Source organism: Hibiscus syriacus, unplaced genomic scaffold (genome assembly GCF_006381635.1).
Source record: "Hibiscus syriacus cultivar Baekdansim isolate YM2019G1 unplaced genomic scaffold, ASM638163v2 tig00110818_pilon, whole genome shotgun sequence".
Classification (NCBI taxonomy): domain Eukaryota; kingdom Viridiplantae; phylum Streptophyta; class Magnoliopsida; order Malvales; family Malvaceae; genus Hibiscus; species Hibiscus syriacus.
In genome coordinates this window covers 6,962-27,470 of record NW_024062874.1, presented here as the reverse complement: position 1 = coordinate 27,470, position 20,509 = coordinate 6,962, and the positions used below count along the sequence as shown (strand labels likewise).

General features: G+C 34.2%; 1 protein-coding gene across 1 annotated transcript; it reads left to right on the top strand.

Moving 5' to 3' along the window:
* The first annotated feature begins 2,104 nt into the window (after positions 1 to 2,104).
* Positions 2,105 to 20,000, top strand: LOC120141973. Its single transcript, XM_039156743.1, has 5 exons — positions 2,105 to 2,264; positions 2,384 to 2,581; positions 3,161 to 3,376; positions 3,551 to 3,654; positions 19,991 to 20,000. The coding sequence occupies exons 1-5, from the start codon at positions 2,262 to 2,264 to the stop codon at positions 19,998 to 20,000; spliced, it is 531 nt and encodes a 176-aa protein (XP_039012674.1). The 5' UTR covers positions 2,105 to 2,261.
* Positions 20,001 to 20,509: the final 509 nt, after the last annotated feature.

The window sequence follows — 20,509 nt, the reverse complement described above, 5'->3', positions numbered from 1 at the left end:
TTTTCTTATTTTTTCTATTCTCATTAACAAATTAAACTAAATTTAAAATTTCTCTCAAAATAATGGGTGTGCAATGGCTCCCCTAGGGAGCTATGTATATCCGCCCCTGGATACCAAAACTTGGGTATCCCAAAAACTCTCTCAATCCCTACAAAATTATCTTTGCAACATAAATCGCAAAAAGAATTAAATCTCTCCAAAATAATTCTCAGTCACATTAGGTTAAGACATTATCTCTATTTATAGAGTTAAAATTCTTATTTCATAAGAATTCTTACCTAAAATAATTACAATAAAATCTAACTTAATTACCAATTCTAATTTAGGTCAAAATATAACATATTGTAATACAAATCCAACTTGGTAGTTAACATATGGAATTTTGAAGTTGAGGATCACTAAAGATGAGTCATGTGAATTGGGTCTTCAATCAACTCATGGTGACTAAAAATCCCAACAATGTTTGATGGGATTGCTTGATCATAACCTAAAATCTCTATAAAATATTGTTCAATCCAATTTTCATGTGATCATTTGTTATTAAATTTTGGCCCTTAGTTTACCATGATTCAAATAAACACTAAAGGGTTGTTTGTTTACTTCAGAATGATTAAGCGCTGAATGATTCAGAGGCTCTGTATGAATTAGCTCTGAATGTGACATGTTGTTTGATAATGGTTCTGAATCATTCAACACTATTTTGCTGAATCAGTCAGCACTGAATCATTCATAGGTGCAAAACAAACGCGTTGAATGCTGAACTATTCAACATTCAGCGCTGAATGACTCTATTAAGAGGCAAACAAACAGCCCCTAACACTTTAAGTCCTCTCACATATATTATCCTCACGTGCATGAAGCTGATTTTTCATCTTACATTTATAAAATGTTCAATTATTTTTTGATAGCATGAACTAAGCAGTTTTGGTGACTAAGAAATTTATTGTTATCATTTGAGATTTTGGGTTAAAGCACCACGTATGCAAGGATACGAGCATTTATTACCAAATGGTTTGAGCACCCATGTTCGACTCCTACAACACTAGGAATATATATGTTTGAATCTAGTTTAAGTTCTAAATCTAAATTTATTCCGATTTATGTTTATTACATATAAATCTCAAAATTAATTTATTCTTTTTTATGAATAATCTAATTAGTTAAAAATTATTTTAATCTTCAATTATTTGGATTGATTTATATAATTTAAGGATTTAGTATAACCATAATCACACATATATAATAATTATAATTCTATGTATATTATGTATTAATTACTTTTAACTGTAGTTATTTGCTTAAATCGGCTGTAATGGTAATTTTTTTTAAAATTAAATCCGGACGTTTTTTTTTCCAAAATTGCAACTTTCGTATATATAAAAAGAAAGAAAGTAAAGTTCAAAGTATCAATTGTTAATTTAGTATTAAAAATTATACCATTTCAGCACAATAAAAACTAGCATTATTAGATTTTATAATAAAAATAGCATTATTCAAATTAATTACCTCACGATAAAAATGATATGGATGAGTAAGAATTTAGACATCAAATAATTACGTACTCTAGAAAATAAATTAAAAAAAGGGTAAACCACCTATTTGCTAACTTATCTATTATTTAGTTTTTGTTTTGGTCATCAAACTATTATCTTTTTAAAATCATACCTAACATTACGTTTTAATTCTGTTTTGGTCACTCATCGTTAATTTTTTAACCGTAATGTAAACATGATATTTTTTTTTATTTTTCAAAATTGATGTGGCATTTACCTTATGATGATACATCAGTATCGCCGTTAATTTTTAGCCACAGATGATCAAATCAAAACTAAAATGTAATATTATGTATGGTTTTAAAATCAAAATAGTTGTCTGACTAAATCAAAAAATAAGTAATAGTCAGTGAATAAATAGGTAATTTGCCCTAAAATTAATTGTGAAAATATAAAAAATGATAAAAATGTATGCGTGGGTGAAAATGAAAGGAAAGAAAGAGGTGGGTTCCTTGCACCTAACGCATCTCCCATCCATCGAGACCTATGGCTTCGGTTCTAGGTTAGTGTGGACTCTCTCTGTATATTATCATACACCCTTCCTTTTTTCTCATTTTAATTTTCCGTTCTCTTCTCTTCTCTTCCCCTATCTCTGCTCGCCGCCTTCTCTTCTCTTTCTATCTCCTCACTCACTTCAAGTCTTTCAAGCTGGCGATCGAAAACCAAGAATCAACTGTCCGTGAAATCAAGCCCAAAAACAGAAGAATCATGGTATCTTTCATTCTTCCATTAAAAAAAACTTCAACCTTTTGAATTTAGCTTTTGTGTTTACAACTTTCTATTAGTTTCTTTGCTTTGGGTGTCGATTAAAAATGTGTTTATTTTTATAGGGAGCTGGTGGACCTGATGAAGAAGACAACATGTGGCCGCCATGGTTGAAGCCTTTGTTAAGAGAACATTTCTTTGTTCAATGCAAGCTTCATGCTGATTCTCACAAGAGTGAATGCAATATGTACTGCTTAGATTGTGTTAATGGCGCTCTCTGCTCTTTATGTCTAGCTTATCACAAGGATCATCGATGTATTCAGGTTCATTATTTTTGGTTTTTGATTCATTTTTGTTAACAAATACTACTGCTGTTTTTTTTCCACCCTTTTTTTCCTTTTGAAATTTGTGTCATTTCCTCTTATGGAGACATGAGGAATCCCGTTATTCAATACCCTTTTTCTGGCATTTGTGTTTCTAATTCTGGGCTTCTGCTCTGTCCTTTCTTAATCGAGTTTGTTTCCAATTTTGATTTAAAGCACACTTCTTTGAATTTCCTCTCCAAATTTATTTCTTCTTGCTCTGTTCTTCTTGAATGTACTGAAAAAGACTATAACGTTCATATTTTCTCAGCATCCAAACAGGCACTGGCTCCTTGTAAAAGGATCTTGTCATCCAAAACAATGGTGATTGTCCGATCTAATAACCAATCCCACAAAATATAACTCAATATGTATTTCTCCTGAAAATGGTCTAATCTGATTTTGCATTTATTGACAGATAAGACTATAAAGCTCACAAGTTTCTCATTGATTTTTACCCTCTTTTTTTTCCTCGTTCATCTCCAAGATTCCACATTTATTTCGATTTTCTAATGCGATTTGCTCTGATTTTTTTTACAGATTAGGAGATCCTCATACCATGATGTGATAAGGGTATCTGAGATACAGAAATACGTGGACATATCTGGTGTCCAAACCTATGTTATTAACAGCGCTAAAGTTGTCTTCATCAACGAGAGGCCTCAACCCAGGCCCGGAAAAGGCGTCACCAACACTTGTGAGGTCTGTGACCGTAGCCTCGTCGACTCCTTCCGATTCTGCTCTCTTGGTTGCAAGGTAAATCCTCTGTTTCTTCTTTCTTTAATTAGTTTTATCGGTAGTAACGATGTTGTTTGGTAGCTGAGAAAGATGTACGACTGTAAAGGACTTTTCCAAACCAATACGGTCAAATTTGCATAATTTTCGTTTGGTGAAACCTATGTTTGACTTTTTCTAGCTTTCAAATTCCAGGTTGTGGGCACATCGGGAAATTTCCAGAAGAAGAGGAGGCACACGGCGGTCATGGCATCGGACTCCGAAGATTCATGCAGCAGCAGCAGCAGCCGCCATGGAAAGTTGAAGAAGAACATCAAAGTGCAGAGCTTCAGCCCTCCGACGCCGCCTCCGACTTTGGTTAATTACAGAAATGCCAAAAGAAGAAAGGGGATCCCCCATCGAGCTCCGATGGGAGGACTAATCATACAATATTAGCCATAGCCGCCATAGTGTTGTTCCCTTTTGCCCTCAGATGTTTGAAGAGCCGCCATTGTCACAGTATTGTGTATATAAAACATGAGAAGCATCAATAAGCCCCAAAATGCAACAACTAGAAGCTCCCCTTTTAGTGTTTACAATGATTAATTTCATGTTTAGAGTGAGATTATACATATTTAGCAAATAATCAAATATGTAAATAGGTTTTAGGGGGAAAAGAAAGTCGTGTACCGTGTTCTGCTAAGGTATATATGTTTTGGGGTTATGGAAATGAAGAAATAAGAGAGGTTTTAGTTTGTTTGTAGCATATGATTTGATTGTTTTATTTCCGTTTTTAGAATGTGGTTTCTTTTATTGGTTGGTGGGGGTTCATCAATGGCGGTGGTCAAGTACCCAACTTCAACCGTGTGTCCTTGTGGGATAGGATATGGTTGAAATTGTGTGTCCAATTTTCCAATGGTTAGGTTAGCCGCGCCTTTGCCCATATACATAAAAAGATGGGCCCTACAAACTTGATTGGAATTTGACTATTGGATCTTGAAATTGTGCAAGTACGACATGATGGGCACTGGACGGCTTGGATTACTATTGTTATTTTTCACATTCCGATCCAAGTCACACACTTCATTTAAAAGCTGTAAATGTGTCATAAATTTTTCGTGGTCGAGACTTTTTTGGAGTTAAAACACGTGACTTTGCAATATGGTGCCGCCTTTGGCACATTAACCACTTATTCTCCATATATAAGAGAAGGATCGAAGGGAGACCGGCAAAATAGTTAGTTATGTGAAAATATTACAATTCTTTTATATATAAATTTACCTTTCATGTGAAGATAACATTACCGGTGAACAGTGTATGCGTGATCAATATCATGTGAAGAAGCAACTGTCTAGTCATAGCCATAGTCCAGTTCTACTGTGGTTTAGTTTTTGTTGTTTCGAAGCGCTTACGTCGGAAGATCAAAGAGTACCGCGACACGTCCGGGTGACAGCGTTAAGTGATTGAACGTGAACCGCCCACGTATCGAAACGTCATGTTCCACGTGTGGAACCACAAGTTGGCAGCCACACCGATCTTTTAAAAAGATGTAGTAATAAACAAAAACATGGGCTGTCAATTGATGACCTGATCGATCAGGAGGAATCAGGATAACGTGGAATATGGATAAAGTTGTTGGGCTCGCCCTAGATACTCTTAATACGTACGTGGTGTCAATTAAAAAAAAAGATGGCATTTTGCTAATATACTTGTAATATCCCCCTACCTGGCAATATGGCAATGTGCAGTAGAGAGGAAGGTCTTATAACCCTAATACCATATCTATATATTGTAAGTTTGTAGTTTAGTGGACGTGTTGCTGAAATTGTAGAACATCACATCAAGTAAGAAAGATTAAAGAAAGTGGGCAACGGGGGATGTCACTCCACACTACCTTGTTGAGCTTTTGACATACGAAATTATGGATGTCCATCCATTTACAAAATGGGTTTCTTTTAATAAATTTATCTGAAAAATTCAAGGGTAAAAAATATCATTAAACCCATAATTTTTAGGGTTAAAAGTGGATAAGAAGGGCTGCTAGCTACAAAATAACAGTGTGGTTAGAATTAGATCCCTTCCCGAAATGCCAAATGAAGTTCCAAATCTTGCGATACAATCCCTCATCTGCACCCCACAGTGTCCCATTGGTTTTTCAATCAGCAGTCATGGAACCCAACTTGGAGGGCCAGACCTCCCCTGTAAATCACAACTCCTTTGGAATTTGCATATGATTTCAAGTTTGATTCTTTGGATTTGGATGGGTTTTGCCTTTAGTTTTTTGTTCAGGCATTTGGGATATTATTGGATAAAAGTTGGGGTTGTGTACATACCTGACCAGAACCAGTCCACCCCCTATAAATTGGAGTGAATTAAGCGGGGCCAATCTCCAGGATTATGTCCATTTCATGTGCCGATTATTCTATGCTTAACATTCTTTTCTACACATAATCTGTTTGTTCATATGTTTGGCTCGGAATTAAATAGAAACCAACCCAGTTTGTTGTAATTAATGTGGATTATTACACTTTGACATCATTCTACATGGGCAACCGGTTTAAGTTAATGCCAATTATGCAAGTCAATTTTCAATTTAAATAAGTTTATCTAAAGTCAAAGATGACATATAGGTTTAACATTATTCAAGAAAGCTCCAGAGATTCTCTCTTAAATACTGTTAGGAGGAGAACCAGACACCAAAGTAGTTTGCATGTATTTATTTTTGGTAAAAATAAATTTTAGGTTCTCTCAATGTTAAAATAAATCATTTTATTTTGTTGTTAATAATATAATACGTGTCACCCTCTTATTGAAGATATTTATCAAAGAAAGTGGCGTGTAACGTATTGAATTAAATTTCGTTAGAGATTTAATGATTATCTAACTACAATGACCAAATTGATATAATTGTAAAAGTTCAATGATTATTTGGATTAAAAAATGCATCTAAACATATACTACCTTATGATCATCTCAGACTATTCGAAAAATCATATAATACCTTTAAAGTTTAAGAAAAACCTTAAAAATTTTGAGTCTATTTCAGTGACCCAGTTTAGAACATTTGGGTATTTGGGCTATTGAGTCGAGTTTTCAACTTGGTGATGGAAAATGAAATGGCCCAACAAGTTATTGCACAATTTTCACACGATTCTTTTATTAATATCAGATCATTTTGATCGATGTGAATCAAACTTGCTGGCCACAATGGGCTCATGGATGTCGTTTGATACTTCTATCTAGTGTTTTAAGGGCCTTGTCGAGCAGTGTTCAAGATTAGCCGTATGTTGGCGAGTAGACTTGACTATTCGTTTATGTTCACAAACAATTTTTTTTAGAAATTCATTTATCTACTTGTTTATAAGCTCATTTATCGACTTTTATCGGATTCTTTTGTTTTCTTTTGTTGCCCAAGAAAATGATTTGAGCAATTATGGCCTTCAAAGGGCAAACTATTGAGTGAGTGTCTTGTTTTCTCAACAAGAGTGGCATTAGACAAAAAGGGTAGAAATGAAAAGAAGAGAAAAGGGTTTCTTGGTCATCACACTTTGACTAAAGAAAGCTTCTTTGTTGACTAAAACAGCTGCCTGATACCTTGTAAAGAAAGCCATTTCATGTCTCGTGTAACGGAGCTGGAAAATAGTTGTTGTGGTCACTTGTGAATTAAACATTCTTGGTGTTGCTGCGCACTTAGATCTTGTAATAAAGGAAATCTAAAGACGCTTGCTTCACGGATGGATGGATGGAGGAATATTGAGGGTGTGACTTAATTTAAGTATTTTCTATCAATAAGCGTAGAGTATTGCGTATTTTTAGTTTTGTTTACTTCTCATTTTTCATCTTGATATTATTGATTCGTTTCTTTTTTGGCATGTTTTTTATTAGAGACTTCATTAAATTAATCAGCCCAAAATCAACAGTTAAAGGTGAGATTTGAAGTTCACTCAAACTCGTGGCAGGAGTCGTGGACACGAGCACGACACAGTTCGAGTCCGACACAGTAGATTTCAACAATACAATTAGTAGCTTCTAGAAGACAGTCCAACATTATCTTGAAGTTAAATTCGAAATTATCTTAAAGATAAATGTTTGGGAGAAAATTATCCAGAAGATAAAACAGAATCCAACTATAACTAGAAATTTTAATAATTGTCTTTATTTTTTGTGATAAATCTTTATATTTAAATATAGTTCATTAATTCAAATTCCCTTTAAGTTCAACCTTTGAACACATAATGGAATTTTTTTTCTTCCATTATGCTAAGCATTATCCAATCCATGATTAGCTTAACTTTCACTTGGCCTAAAGTTTTGTGATGACTCAATTTTAATTGTGAGAGTTGAGTTGCACTTCACAACTTCATATTGTATTCTTCGATTATCTGAAAACTGTAAGTGACAATCAACCATTTTTTTAAAAGTTACAACACCTTTATCTCAAAATTCGACATTGGTTGCAGTTTGGAAATCATATCAATTGATCATAATTAAAGTTGTCATGATACTAACGGTGATAGATGTGGTTAGATCAACAAAGAACGGATTTCGGAGATAAATTTGAAAATATTGGTTAACTGGAGAAAATAGTTAGCTACGAGGGTTGAGTCCTATTGACTGTAACAAGCATACAACGAGGAGGAAAATTTATTTCGATGATCAATCAAAATTGAGGCTAGCAAAGCCTATGGCTATATCATCATTATCAAATTCTTCTACATTTATTTACTTTTTTATCATTTTTTAATTATTATTTATTTTTACCTTATTACTCTTATTGTTTTTAAATCCTCCTCTTTTATTTTTGCAGTTAACTCAATCTAGGAAATGACAAGTATTAATTTCCTTAGTTCTTACGGATTGACTTTACTTCTTTATACTACTCTCTATTATTTATTTGAGAATAGGATTTATTTATTTGACAATTTCAGCATTTGTCTTTTATTGATAATCTAATTTCGTACTTCCTAAATTTCTAACATAAATTCTTAAATTTACATCTTTTAACATAAAATTATGTGTTTATCTATATATTACTTCAATGAATAAGAAGTTATATATTGCTTGGGATAAGTTTGTCTAGTTTTCCAAGAAATATTTCTACTGTAGACATCAATTTTTTCATTATTTATATTATTATTATTATTATTAATAAAAATATTATTTACATTACAGGCCCAAAATCGGACCGACCCAGTTACAAGAGTCTAACCCAGACTGGCCCAACAAAAAAACCCTACACCTATTTAGGGTTTTCATCCAACGCCCCAACTATCGCAGATCCTTAGCCGTTGGATCTAACCTTGATCCAACGGTCCACATGGTTCCAGATGAAACCCTAGAGTATCATCACCCTAGGACCACGACGTCTGTCGCCTCTCTGACACCTTCACCAGCCGTTGCCACGCTTCAACAGGAGCCTCCAGAAGATTTGAAGAAAATCGTCCACGTTGAGGGCTGTGGTGAGTCACCACTATAGTTTGGTGACTCACCAAACTCCAACCCTTTTACTCGATTCGAGATTAGCACCGGTGATGGCTATAAAACCATCGACCGAACTTGCAAAATAAAGACAGAGAGCAATAGAGAAGAAGACAACCATAAAAAACCACCAAAACATCGAAACTAAAATTAAGAGGAACCTTACCAAGGAAGCTGCGACGCCATCGGAGACTCCATGCTCCTCCACGCACTACCAAAAGCCTTCAAAAACTGAAGGTATTTTCGTAGATTTGCTCCGATTGGGAGCTTTTTAAAGGAAATAGAGGCCATATTCGACCTTAGGGCGACGGGATCTAAATTTTGGGGTAGTTTGGTAATCTCCGGCCACCGGAGAATGTGGCCGACAGCGTTGATCGACGCCGGAATACGGCGGCCGACCTTCCTCTGGTTGGAGGAATTTAGAGAGAGGCAAGAGAGTTTTTTAATCTCTCTCAGTTAGAGAGAGAATGAGAAAGAAGAGAATGAGAGAAATGGCCAAGGGTCGGCCATATTAGGGTTTAAATACCCCTTCCCAAACGACGCCGTTTTGGGGAGGGGTATATGCATAATTTTAAATGGGTAAATTATACCCGTTGCCATCCCATATTTGTAAACTTCTATTTTAGTCACTGAAATCAAATTTAGATCCTTTTAATTCGGTCTATGAATTTTATTTAATTTATAATTTAGTCCTTAGCATAAATATATAGATTTTAGGCAAATAACCGATTTAGCCATTATAATTTTATTAATTAATATTTTAACCCTGAAAAGAATGTTTTAATTTATTCTAATTTGATGTTTGAATTTAATATATGTTCATTTTAGTCACTAAATTAATAAATAGGTAAAATAGCATGTTTAGCCACTGTAATATTTAATAAATAATTACGAATTAAAGCATTTAATTTTAATATGTTATAATTTAATCACTAATTTTAATTTATTTACAAGTTTTATTACTTTTTAATACCCTAGTTTCAACTTTGTCTATTTTAGTCACTATTTAGTTATATTTTAAATTTCAATATATTTAATTATTATTATTATTATTATTTAGTCATATAAATATATATAATAATATTTATTTATTTATAATATTTATTAAATAAAAATCCTATTTATAAATTTAATTCTATATAAATTAATTTTAGGAAAAATAATCATATTTTAATATGTATTTTTTAATATTAAGAAAATGGATGTCTTAAAACAACTAGAAGTCTTTTTCTGATATTCTATTATGTATCAACTTATTTTAATTATTCTTAGATAAAATGTTTTATTTATTTATTTTTTAATATTAAGAAAAGGTTGTCTTAAAGCAACTAGAAGTCATTTTATGATATTTCTAAATAAATAAATATCTTATTTATAAATATTATATATCTTTCCGAAAATTATACTAATAAATTTGAAATCACAGGATTATGAATTAAATATATTTTTTGAATTCTTAAATTTCCAATAATAGAGACAATTTATAATTAATGGGTACCAATTTTGGGCTTTATAGGGGAGCTAATCCTTCCCTAAACGTAACCGACCACGAACCTTTTTTACTAAATTTTTTTTGTTATACGCAGATTAGTTTATCTTTTAAATTATGTTTTCTTAAAAACTATTTTAAAAGATTGTTTTTAGGTATTTGACCTACCTAACCCAAAAAGGTCAATGGCGACTCCCAAAATATTTTTTAAATCAAAATCATTTATTTATTCAATTTATTTTTCCGTCAAGTAAAAATTCGTGACCGGGCGAAAACCGATTACGACAGCTTGGCGACTCCGCTGGGGACTGGTCAAGCTTTAAAATCAATTATAAATTGTCTCTATCAATTAGAAATTATAAATTCATATTTATTTAATTTATAATTATTTTCTTTTAATTTTTTTATGCTTATGGTTTTTATACTATTATATATATATATCTTCTTTATTAATTTTTTTTATTTTTAAATATTAAATTTCATTTTTTATTTATTTGTTTGTCAAAGGTTTGAATACTTCTCCTCACACACAACACGTACATTGCATAACATAAGCTTTATAATCAAGTTTGTCCCTTTTAAGTGTAAGTGAAAGCGACGTCTTCGTGAGAATTTATTCTCCGTATCAGACCTAACAAGTAGCTTTTGGGGTTCATATGCTCTATGTCTTCGTGATAATTTATTCTCCGTGTCAGGCATAGCGAAATGTGTCCCCTCGAATTGAACTGGGTCCGTTTAAGTCTGTAGTGGACTAGGATTGAGGGTTTGGCAGCCCAAGGGGGCGCCAACAAGGACAATTCAGGTACCTTTACTCTTGGAACTAAAACTCTGCATATAGTAAACCCTAGAAACTCTTCTTATCTGAAACCATGTCGAAATTTTGTCCAAATTAGGTGTACACAAAGGAGAAATAAATTCTAACTTTTTCCATTTAATTTATTTATTTCCTTGCTGAATAAATTGCATGTGAATTTCGATTATAATATTTATTTAAAATATGCTATGTAGAAAGCATGTTTAAATAGAAATATTTGGTTAGACATTATTAAATTAAAATTTTCCTTCTTTATTATTTGAACTAATTCATTTCTTTTTATGTTTTTATTTTTGTTGTTTGCATAGCATCATATATGATTAAATGTATTGATCTGCGAGTTAATCGTCTCATTGGAAAACCTTCATCTATGGATAAAAAGTGTTCAAATCAAATAGTTCCAAACTCAGAAGTAAGACAGTGGGCTGAAGACTTACAAGACAAAGGGGAGACAGTCTGCAGGATGATTATGTATCAGATCTAGCAAGTTATGCTCCAGTTTCTCTAAAAAAGAATGATCTTCAAGATCTGCGATACATTTGGGAGAGTTGGGATTCAAATAAAAAGCTACAGATCTATCAGTCTTACGGGGACATCCCATATTTGTTCTATGTTGAAGTTGATGATGAATTACTGCGAGCCTTGATTCAATTCTGGAATCCAGGGTATAATTGCTTCATTTTCAATAAGGAGGACTTGGTTCCTACTATTGAAGAGTATACAACTTTGCTACATATAGAAGGGGCTTTGGAAAATCGAATTTATTCAAGTTCAATCAAAACTCAACATTTCCGAGTTAAATTAGCAAAGAGTGTAGGAGTACGAGAGGAATGGGTAGTGGCTCGTACAAAACAAAAGGGCGAGGGCGAAGGTATTTCCTGGACCAACATCAAAGAAATTATTCAGAGTCATCCAGATGATAAAGTACGATTTGATCTCTTTGCTCTAGGTATATATGGTATGGTCATCTTCCCGTAAACATTGGGATACATTGAGGCTGCAGTAGTAGATTTGTTCGAGCAGCTACAAAAAAAGGCCAATCTTGTTTTCTGCAATTCTAGCAGAGACTTTTCGATCGTTAAACGCTTGTAGAAGGCTGGAAGGTGGACGATTTTCAGGATATGCACAATTGTTATATGTCTGGATCCGTAGCCATTTTTGGAGGACAGAAAAGGTCTCTTACTGTTGCTTTAGAACAGACTACTCACCGTTGAAAGAGTTTCTGGAGCAAGAATGGCCGAACGAAGTCACAAAAGACATGTGGATAAATGCCTTTCAAAATCTACAAAGTAACGACATCGTTTGACATGCCCTGTGGCAAAAACAAAGGGAGTTGTTTTACAAATGTAGTGACTACAACTGGGTGATGTTGCTCGGTTTATGGGGAGGAATTGGATATGCACCACTTCTGGTTATAAGGCAGTACGAGGGTCGTCAATTTGTTCCTGTTATTGCTGGGTTACACTCGTCTGAGTTTGCATTTCATAGCAAAAATTACAAAAGAAATATTATGGAGGTCGTTAAAGCTTGGAAAATAACTTTCTGTATTCGAGCCAAAGCAGTGAAAGTAATGTTAACCCCCGATTATGAGGAATGGAGGTCTGTCAGGAAAAATGAAAATATTCTTCTACCAGACCAAAATGAGGATATCTCTATGGAAGATCACATTCGAGTAGTCCCATCAGAGATAGAAATCCTAAGAGCTGAGTTTGAAGCAGAAAGAGAGGGTTGGTCAAAAGAGTTAGAACAAATACGAAGATATAAAGCTATGTTGGGCGTTGACGTTGACTTTCATTCAGTACAATGTACAATGCTGAGGGAAAACAAATAAAAAGTAGATGGTGAGTTCAGAACATTAAAGAAGAATTACCATGAGCTGCAAAAATCCCGAAGAGCATCAGGATCAAGCAGAGCAACAACACATATGACCAAAGAGTTGAACATTGAGAAATGCAAAGTCAAAGATTTGAAAGGAAAAAATAGCCATTTACTCAAAAGCCTTAAGAAAGGTAAACAGAAAATGAAAGATCTTGATTTGGACAAAATGGAGAGAATTATAAAGCACAAAGCTGAAAGTTGTGAGATTATGAATGAAATGAAGAAGGAAATGGATTGAGCCAAAGAATTAGAAGAGATGAAGAATGGCATGCTTGAGGGATTTGAGGTTGAGAAAAACACTATGTTTAAGGGATTTGAAGCTGAATGAATAATATGATCGCCGAACTTGAAGTTAGGGCCAAAGGATTGAAGAGTTTGATGTTGAAAAGAAAAAATGGGATTTGGAGAGAAAGAAATTCAATACCAGACTCGAAGTAGAGCAAGAGGTGGCCAACAATTGGATGCAACGATGTAGAAACAAGAATATGCAAATCTAGAAGCTTAATCAAAGGACACAAGAAACACGAACAAAACTTGAAGAGGATTTGGATCAATGTAGAAACAAAAATACAGAGTTTAATGCTTACATCTTGCAACTTGAAGAATCATTATTCCAAGAGAAGGTTTGTCTAGGACCTAGCGATCTTAAAGAGAGTTATGAGGAGAACGCTTCACTACGAAGACGAATCCGAGATCTTGAAAATACTCTGCACAGTTATCAAGTCAGAATCACTGAGTTAGAGCAAACTACTGATTTCTATGAAGAAAGAAACAGTATGGTATTCGAGGCCATGGTACAAATGAGCGAAGTTGCCAGATATATTGGAGAGTTAGCAGATGAAGCAAAGATTATTGAGCATCACGTTGATCCAGTTTCTAAGTTTGGAAAGAAGATGTAATGTCTAATAAAGGAAATTATAAAGCTTAATAGGAAAACTATGTCGTATATGTAGTTATAAACTATTTTTTGGAAAACTTTTGTATGCCGATGGAAGTTGTTATATGAAAATTAACTTTTTGGGATCAATACCTTTTACATACATTCATTATTCATTGCATTATTTTATTTATGTATAATTTTTATTTTAGATTAAGATAAACATTCATTAAGTAAATTTCAAAAAAATAATATGAAAAGGATTTTCAATCGCAGTTACCCTGGCCAAACAAGAAATTCAACATCACTACGGTACTAGAAAAGCAACTAAGAAAATAGAGGATACAATACAACGTCTCGAGGAACATCATAATAAAGAACAAGTATAAATAAGAATGAAGTTAGAGAAAATTGAATCCAACATTGCTAATTCACAAGAAAGTATGATGCATAAAATAGAGGATATGCTCAGGAAGCAATCTACTATTGGAAAAAGTCATGAAAATCATGTATCTTTCGACCAGGAACCTATATATCCTTTAGGTTTCACGCCGGAACTAGTTTATCATTATGGTATCACACCTATGCAAATCCATGCTCGCACTTCGACACTATAAGAGACTAAGCCTAATGAGAACCAACAAGTGGATCCTGCGTCTTCAAGCAAAAACCCGCTTATATCAGATATGAAGTTAGGAGAATTTAATGCTGAGCATCTAATTCCAGATTTGAATGAGTTGAATGAGAAAGAAAAATCCAATGAAGAATTGACTAGACAGATCAAGAGCTTGGAGAAAAGAATAAAATCTATAGAAGTAACTGAATCGTTCTATGGATTTGAAGCTAGTGAGTTGAGTTTAGTCCCGGACCTAATCCTACACATTAAGTTCAAAGTTTCAGAATTTGAAAGATATGATGGTACTACATGCCCTTCGTCCCATATTACCATGTTTTGTCGCAGAATGACAGGCCATGTGAAAGACGAGAAATTGTTAATTCATTGCTTTCAAGATAGTTTGACAGGACCAGCCTTAAAATAATATACTCAACTGACCAAAGCCCACATTAGATCATGGAAAGATCTGGAAAAGGCGTTTCTAGAGCAATACCGCCACGTTACAGATATGGTTCCCGATAGATAGACTCTCCAAAATTTAGAGAAAAAGAACAATGAAACATTCAGACAGTACGCTCAAAGATGGCGTGATACAGCGGCACAAGTTCAACCACCTCTATCAGAAAAAGAAGCCACAGTGATGTTCGTCCACACTTTAAAATCTCCATACTTAGGTCATTTAATGGGGAATGCAACCAGAAATTTTGCAGATTTGGTCATTTCTGGAGAACTCATTGAGAATGTCATGAAAAGTGGTAAAATTGAATCAAGTGAAGGGTCTAGTTCCAAAAGACCAATGTATTGAAAAAAAGTGAATGAAGTTAACAATGTGAACGCCAACAACAAAGATACCTCAAAAAGTGTTACGATAACCCAACCAAGGGTTAAGAATGAGGAAACAAACACTAATCGAACGGAATCCAGAGGATCTTGCAGGGAAAATGAGAGGCGTTTTTTTCACTATTACCAGTACCCTATGATGAGATCTATGATTCACTATTAAAGGCTAATGTAATACGACCTTATCCATTGATTCTTATGCAACCACCATTTCCTCCATGGTATGATATAAAAGCACATTGTGTTTATCATGACGGAATTACAGGTCATTCTATTGAAAATTGTTTGGCATTCAAAAGAGTGGTCCAAAATTTAATTAATACTAGGAGACTGGAATTCAATTCACCATCTACGTCAAATCATCCGCTGCCAAATCATGGAGATAAAAGCGTGAACGCAATCCAGGAAGAAAATAGAAGGAAAGCAAAAACTGATGTTTCTGAAATTAAATCTCCATTTGGTTGGATATTTCAATAACTTTCCCTATCTGGTATGATTTAACAACAATTCAAGCCAAAACCTAATGAAGGCGAAAATTATTGTGAATATCATCAAGAAAAGGGTCATGGAATTTAATTATGCCTTGAATTTAGGGGATTGGTGCAAAAACTGATGAATGAAAAAGAGATAGAGTTCTTTAAAGAAGAACTAGGAAAAAGAGAAGATGACGTTTGTGCATCAAAAGATTCTAAACCTAAGCAGGGAACAAGTGATCCCGTGATTATCACTGTGAATCATCTATAGTAAATCCTACACCAACAAAGTCGAAAGTGGTTATCACAACTCCTTTACCATTTCCATATAAAGATACCCGCAAGGTACCTTTGAATTATACTACCAATGTTTCAATGGTAGGAGGATCTGTTTCTTTGGAAAAAGCAGAAGAGAAAGTACAGAGTGTGGATTCGACGTCTGAAGTAGTAAGTAAAGTCAGATTCTTTACAAGAAGTGTGAGGTGTTACTCTCCCGAGACATCGAATGGATCAGAACAAGCAAAAGCAAAGGGAAAAGCTGCAGTGATACCCCCAAAAGGTATTTGATGATGAATCCCCGCCAACAGTCAATGAGCCCGTAACGGAAAAACAAGCACAATAATTTTTGAAATTTCTGAAACATAGTGAATATAGTGTGGTTGAATAGCTACATAAACAACAAGCATGAATTTCAATTCTTGATCTATTGATGAATTCAGAAGTACACATAAATGCCTTGATGAAAATGCTTAATCAAACATTTATCCCTGAAGATATATCTCTCAACAAGCTTGACAGGATTATAGGGCAAATAGCCGTTGATAATTACATAACATTCACTGATGATGAAATACCTGAAGGTGGAATGGGATCAGTGAAAGCTTTGAATATTATCACGCGTTGTCATGGCTATGTATTGCCAGTAGTACTGATTGATAATGAATCTGCTCTTAACTTAATGCCTTTGGTTACACTTCAAAGGATTCCAGTAGATAAATCGCACATGAAGAATTATCAGAATATATTGCGAGCTTTTGATGGCACGCAAAAGGAAGTAATGGGAAAAATGGAAATACCATTGTTGATCGGACCAATAGTATACAACGTCGACTTTGTGGTAATGGATATCCACCCTACATATAATTGTTTATTGGGGAGGCCGTGATTCATTCTACATGAGTTGTTTCTTCCTCGTTGCATCAGAAACTGAAGTTTATTGTTGACGGTCAACTGATATGTGTAGGAGCCGAGGAATAAATCATTGATTTTGTAACAAGTGATGCTCCGTATATTGAAACAAATGATGATGCTCTCGAGTGCTATTTCCGAGCTTTGGAATTTGTCAATGCAACATTTATTGCTGAGGGAAGCAAAATTCCACATCCTAGATTGTCTGATTGCACCAAAATGACTGTACGACAGACTTTAGGCATAGGAGCTAAAATTGGGAAAGGTTTGGGAAAGAATCTTCAGGGAAGTTCAGTTCATGTAAATGTGAAGATGAAGAAAGATCGTTTTGGGCTTGGATTTAAGCCCAACTTTCAACAAAGAAACAAAGAAATGAAAAGAAGATGTGAAGACAGAAGGGCAAGATTAAAAGGAGAAGAAATTCCATGGGAACACGTGTCTTTCCCTCATTTGAAGTCCACATTCAAATCCGAAGGAATGGTTAATGTAGAACAACAGCTTGTTGATGCTCTTAAAGAAGAAAAGTTAACGAAAGATCAAAGCATGGTTGAGGAAGCTATGAAAGGATTAGTTATCAACATGATCACAAATGACCACAAGACTGGCAAATGCTTAGCTGGGATTCGCCCTTGTCTTCCTGGTGAAACGCTCAACAATTAGACTGTTGAAGATCTCCCTGTAGTTTTTAGTATTAATTCAGAGTAATACTCAGAACCAATCTTTATGCTTTTGCCCAAGAATATAAAAAGTTTTTGTTATCTTGTAAGGGAAATTATGTTAAGTTCACTTAATATCAAATATAAGAAGTTTTCTTAAAATTCTCAAATGGCAATCATTCTTTATATTTTTTACATTTTTACATTCATTATTTCTCATTCTTTATATTTATTTCATAAATTTACTATATCCTTTCGGAAATATGTCCGACTTAAATTTGCAGGTGTCACAATGTTAATAGCATGATTATTCATAAATTCAATCATGAGATAAATTTAGAGTGACATGTATGTTTGGAAGAAATCAATGAGTGTGAGGATGAAGAAAAATGTGATATTCCTACCGAATTGTTAAGACTGGTAGAAAAAGAAGATAAACAAATCTTACCTCACAAAGAAGTGATTGAGGATGTAAATCTGGGAACCAATGAAGAAATGAAAGAGGTGAAAATTGGTACTACTTTGTCAGCCCAGATAAAACGAAAATTGATAAATCTCCTCCAAGAGTTCAAAGATATATTTGCTTGGTCTTATCAAGATATGACTGGTTTGAGTACGGATATAGTGATGCATAAACTTCTGATTAGTCTAGAATATAAACCTGTTCAAGAAAAGCTCAGACGAATGAGGCCAGAAATGTTGTTGCAGATTAAAGAGGAAGTGATGAAGCAGATTAATGCAGGTTTCCTACAGGCAGCCAAATATCCAGAATGGGTAGCCAACATAGTTCCAGTGCCAAAGAAGAATGAAAAAGTTCGAATGTGTGTGGATTACAGAGATTTTAACAAAGTTAGTCCGAAAGATAGCATTTCGTTACCTCACATAGACACATTGGTGGACAATACTGCAGGACATGCATGGTTTTCATTTATGGATGGCTTTTCATGATATAATCAGATAAAAATGAACCCTGAGGACATGGAAAAAAACAACATTTGTAACCATGTGAGGCACATATGTTACAAAGTAATGTCATTTGGATTGAAAAATGCAGGGGCTGCCTATCAAAGAGTAATGGTAACTCTGTTTCATGACATGATGCATAAAGAGATTGAAGTATATGTGGATGACATGATTGCCAAGTCCCAAACCAAATAAGAACATATTCTAAATTTAATAAAGTTTTTCCAAAGATTGAGAAAGTATCAATTAAAGCTCAACCCCGCTAAATGCACTTTTGGGGTAACGTCAGGGAAGCTTTTGGGATTTATAGTCAGCCAAAAAGGAATCGAGATTGATCCAGATAAAGTAAAAGCAATTCAAGATATTCCACCACCTAATACAAAAAAAGAAGTTTGAGGCTTTTTGGGGAGATTAAACTATATATCTTGATTCATTTCTCAATTAACTGACAAATGTGATCCAGTGTTCAAGTTACTTTGAAAGAACAATCCTGAAGTCTGGAATGATGAATGTCAAGAAACTTTGGATATTATTAAGAAATATTTATCCAATGCCCCCATTTTAGTATCACAGTGCCTGATAGACCGTTAATTCTTTACGTGACAGTCTTTGAAAATTCGATGGGATGTGTACTGGGACAGCATGGTGAATCTGGAAGAAAAGAAAAAGCCATTTATTATATGAGTAAGAAGTTTACTGATTGTGAAATTCGATACCCACCAATACAAAAATTATGTTGTACCTTGGTGTGGGTTACTCGAAGACTCAGACAATACATGTTATATCATACCACTTGGTTGAGATCTAGACTTGATCCTTTAAAGTTCTTAATGGAATCATCTGCTTTAACATGCAAAATGGCTAGATGGGATGCGTACTGGGTTAATTCTTTACGTGACAGTCTTTGAAAATTCGATGGGATGCGTATTGGGACATCATGATGAATTTGGAAGAAAAGAAAAAGCCATTTATTATATGAGTAAGAAGTTTACTGATTGTGAAATTCGATACCCACTAATACAAAAATTATGTTGTACCTTGGTGTGGGTTACTCGAAGACTCAGGCAATACATGTTATATCATACCACTTGGCTGATATCTAGACTTGATCCTTTAAAGTTCTTAATGTAATCATCGGCTTTAACATGCAAAATGGCTAGATGGCAGATGTTATTATCCGAGTTTGATATCATATATGTCAACCAAAAAGCAATAAAAGGAAGTGTCATAGCTTTATTTTGATGGAGCCTCCAACGCCTTGGGACGAGGAATTGGGGTCGTGTTAATTTCTCTAGAAAATATTTATTATCCTTTTACAAGTAGATTGGAGTTCATTTGCACCAATAACATGGCGGAATATGAAGCTTGTGTCATGGGATTGAAGGCAGCCATAGAAAGAAAAATTAAATTTCTCAAGATATACGAAGATTCATCGTTAGTGGTGTATCAACTACGAGGAGAATAAGAAACGAAAGATCCCAAATTGCTGGAATACTGAGATTTTACCCTCAAATTAGTGAAAGAATTTGAAAGTGTCACCTTCAATTATCTCCCTCGAGAGGAAAATCAAATGGTAGATACTTTGGCTACATTAGCTGCTATGTTTCAAGCAAATAAAAATATTGATATGATGCCGATTAAAATGCAAGTATATGAAATTCCTGCATATTGCTACAGTGTGGAAGAAGAGGCAGATGGCAAGCCATGTTATTATGATATCTTGCAATATATCAAGTATCAAAATTATCCATAAAATACATCTGAGATTGATAAAAGAACATTGAGAAGAATGGCTGATGGATACTTTCTTGATGGTGAGACTTTGTATAGAAGAAGCATTGATCAAATGCTATTGAGATGTGTAAATACTAGCGAAGCTAGAAGCATTATTGAGGAAGTACAC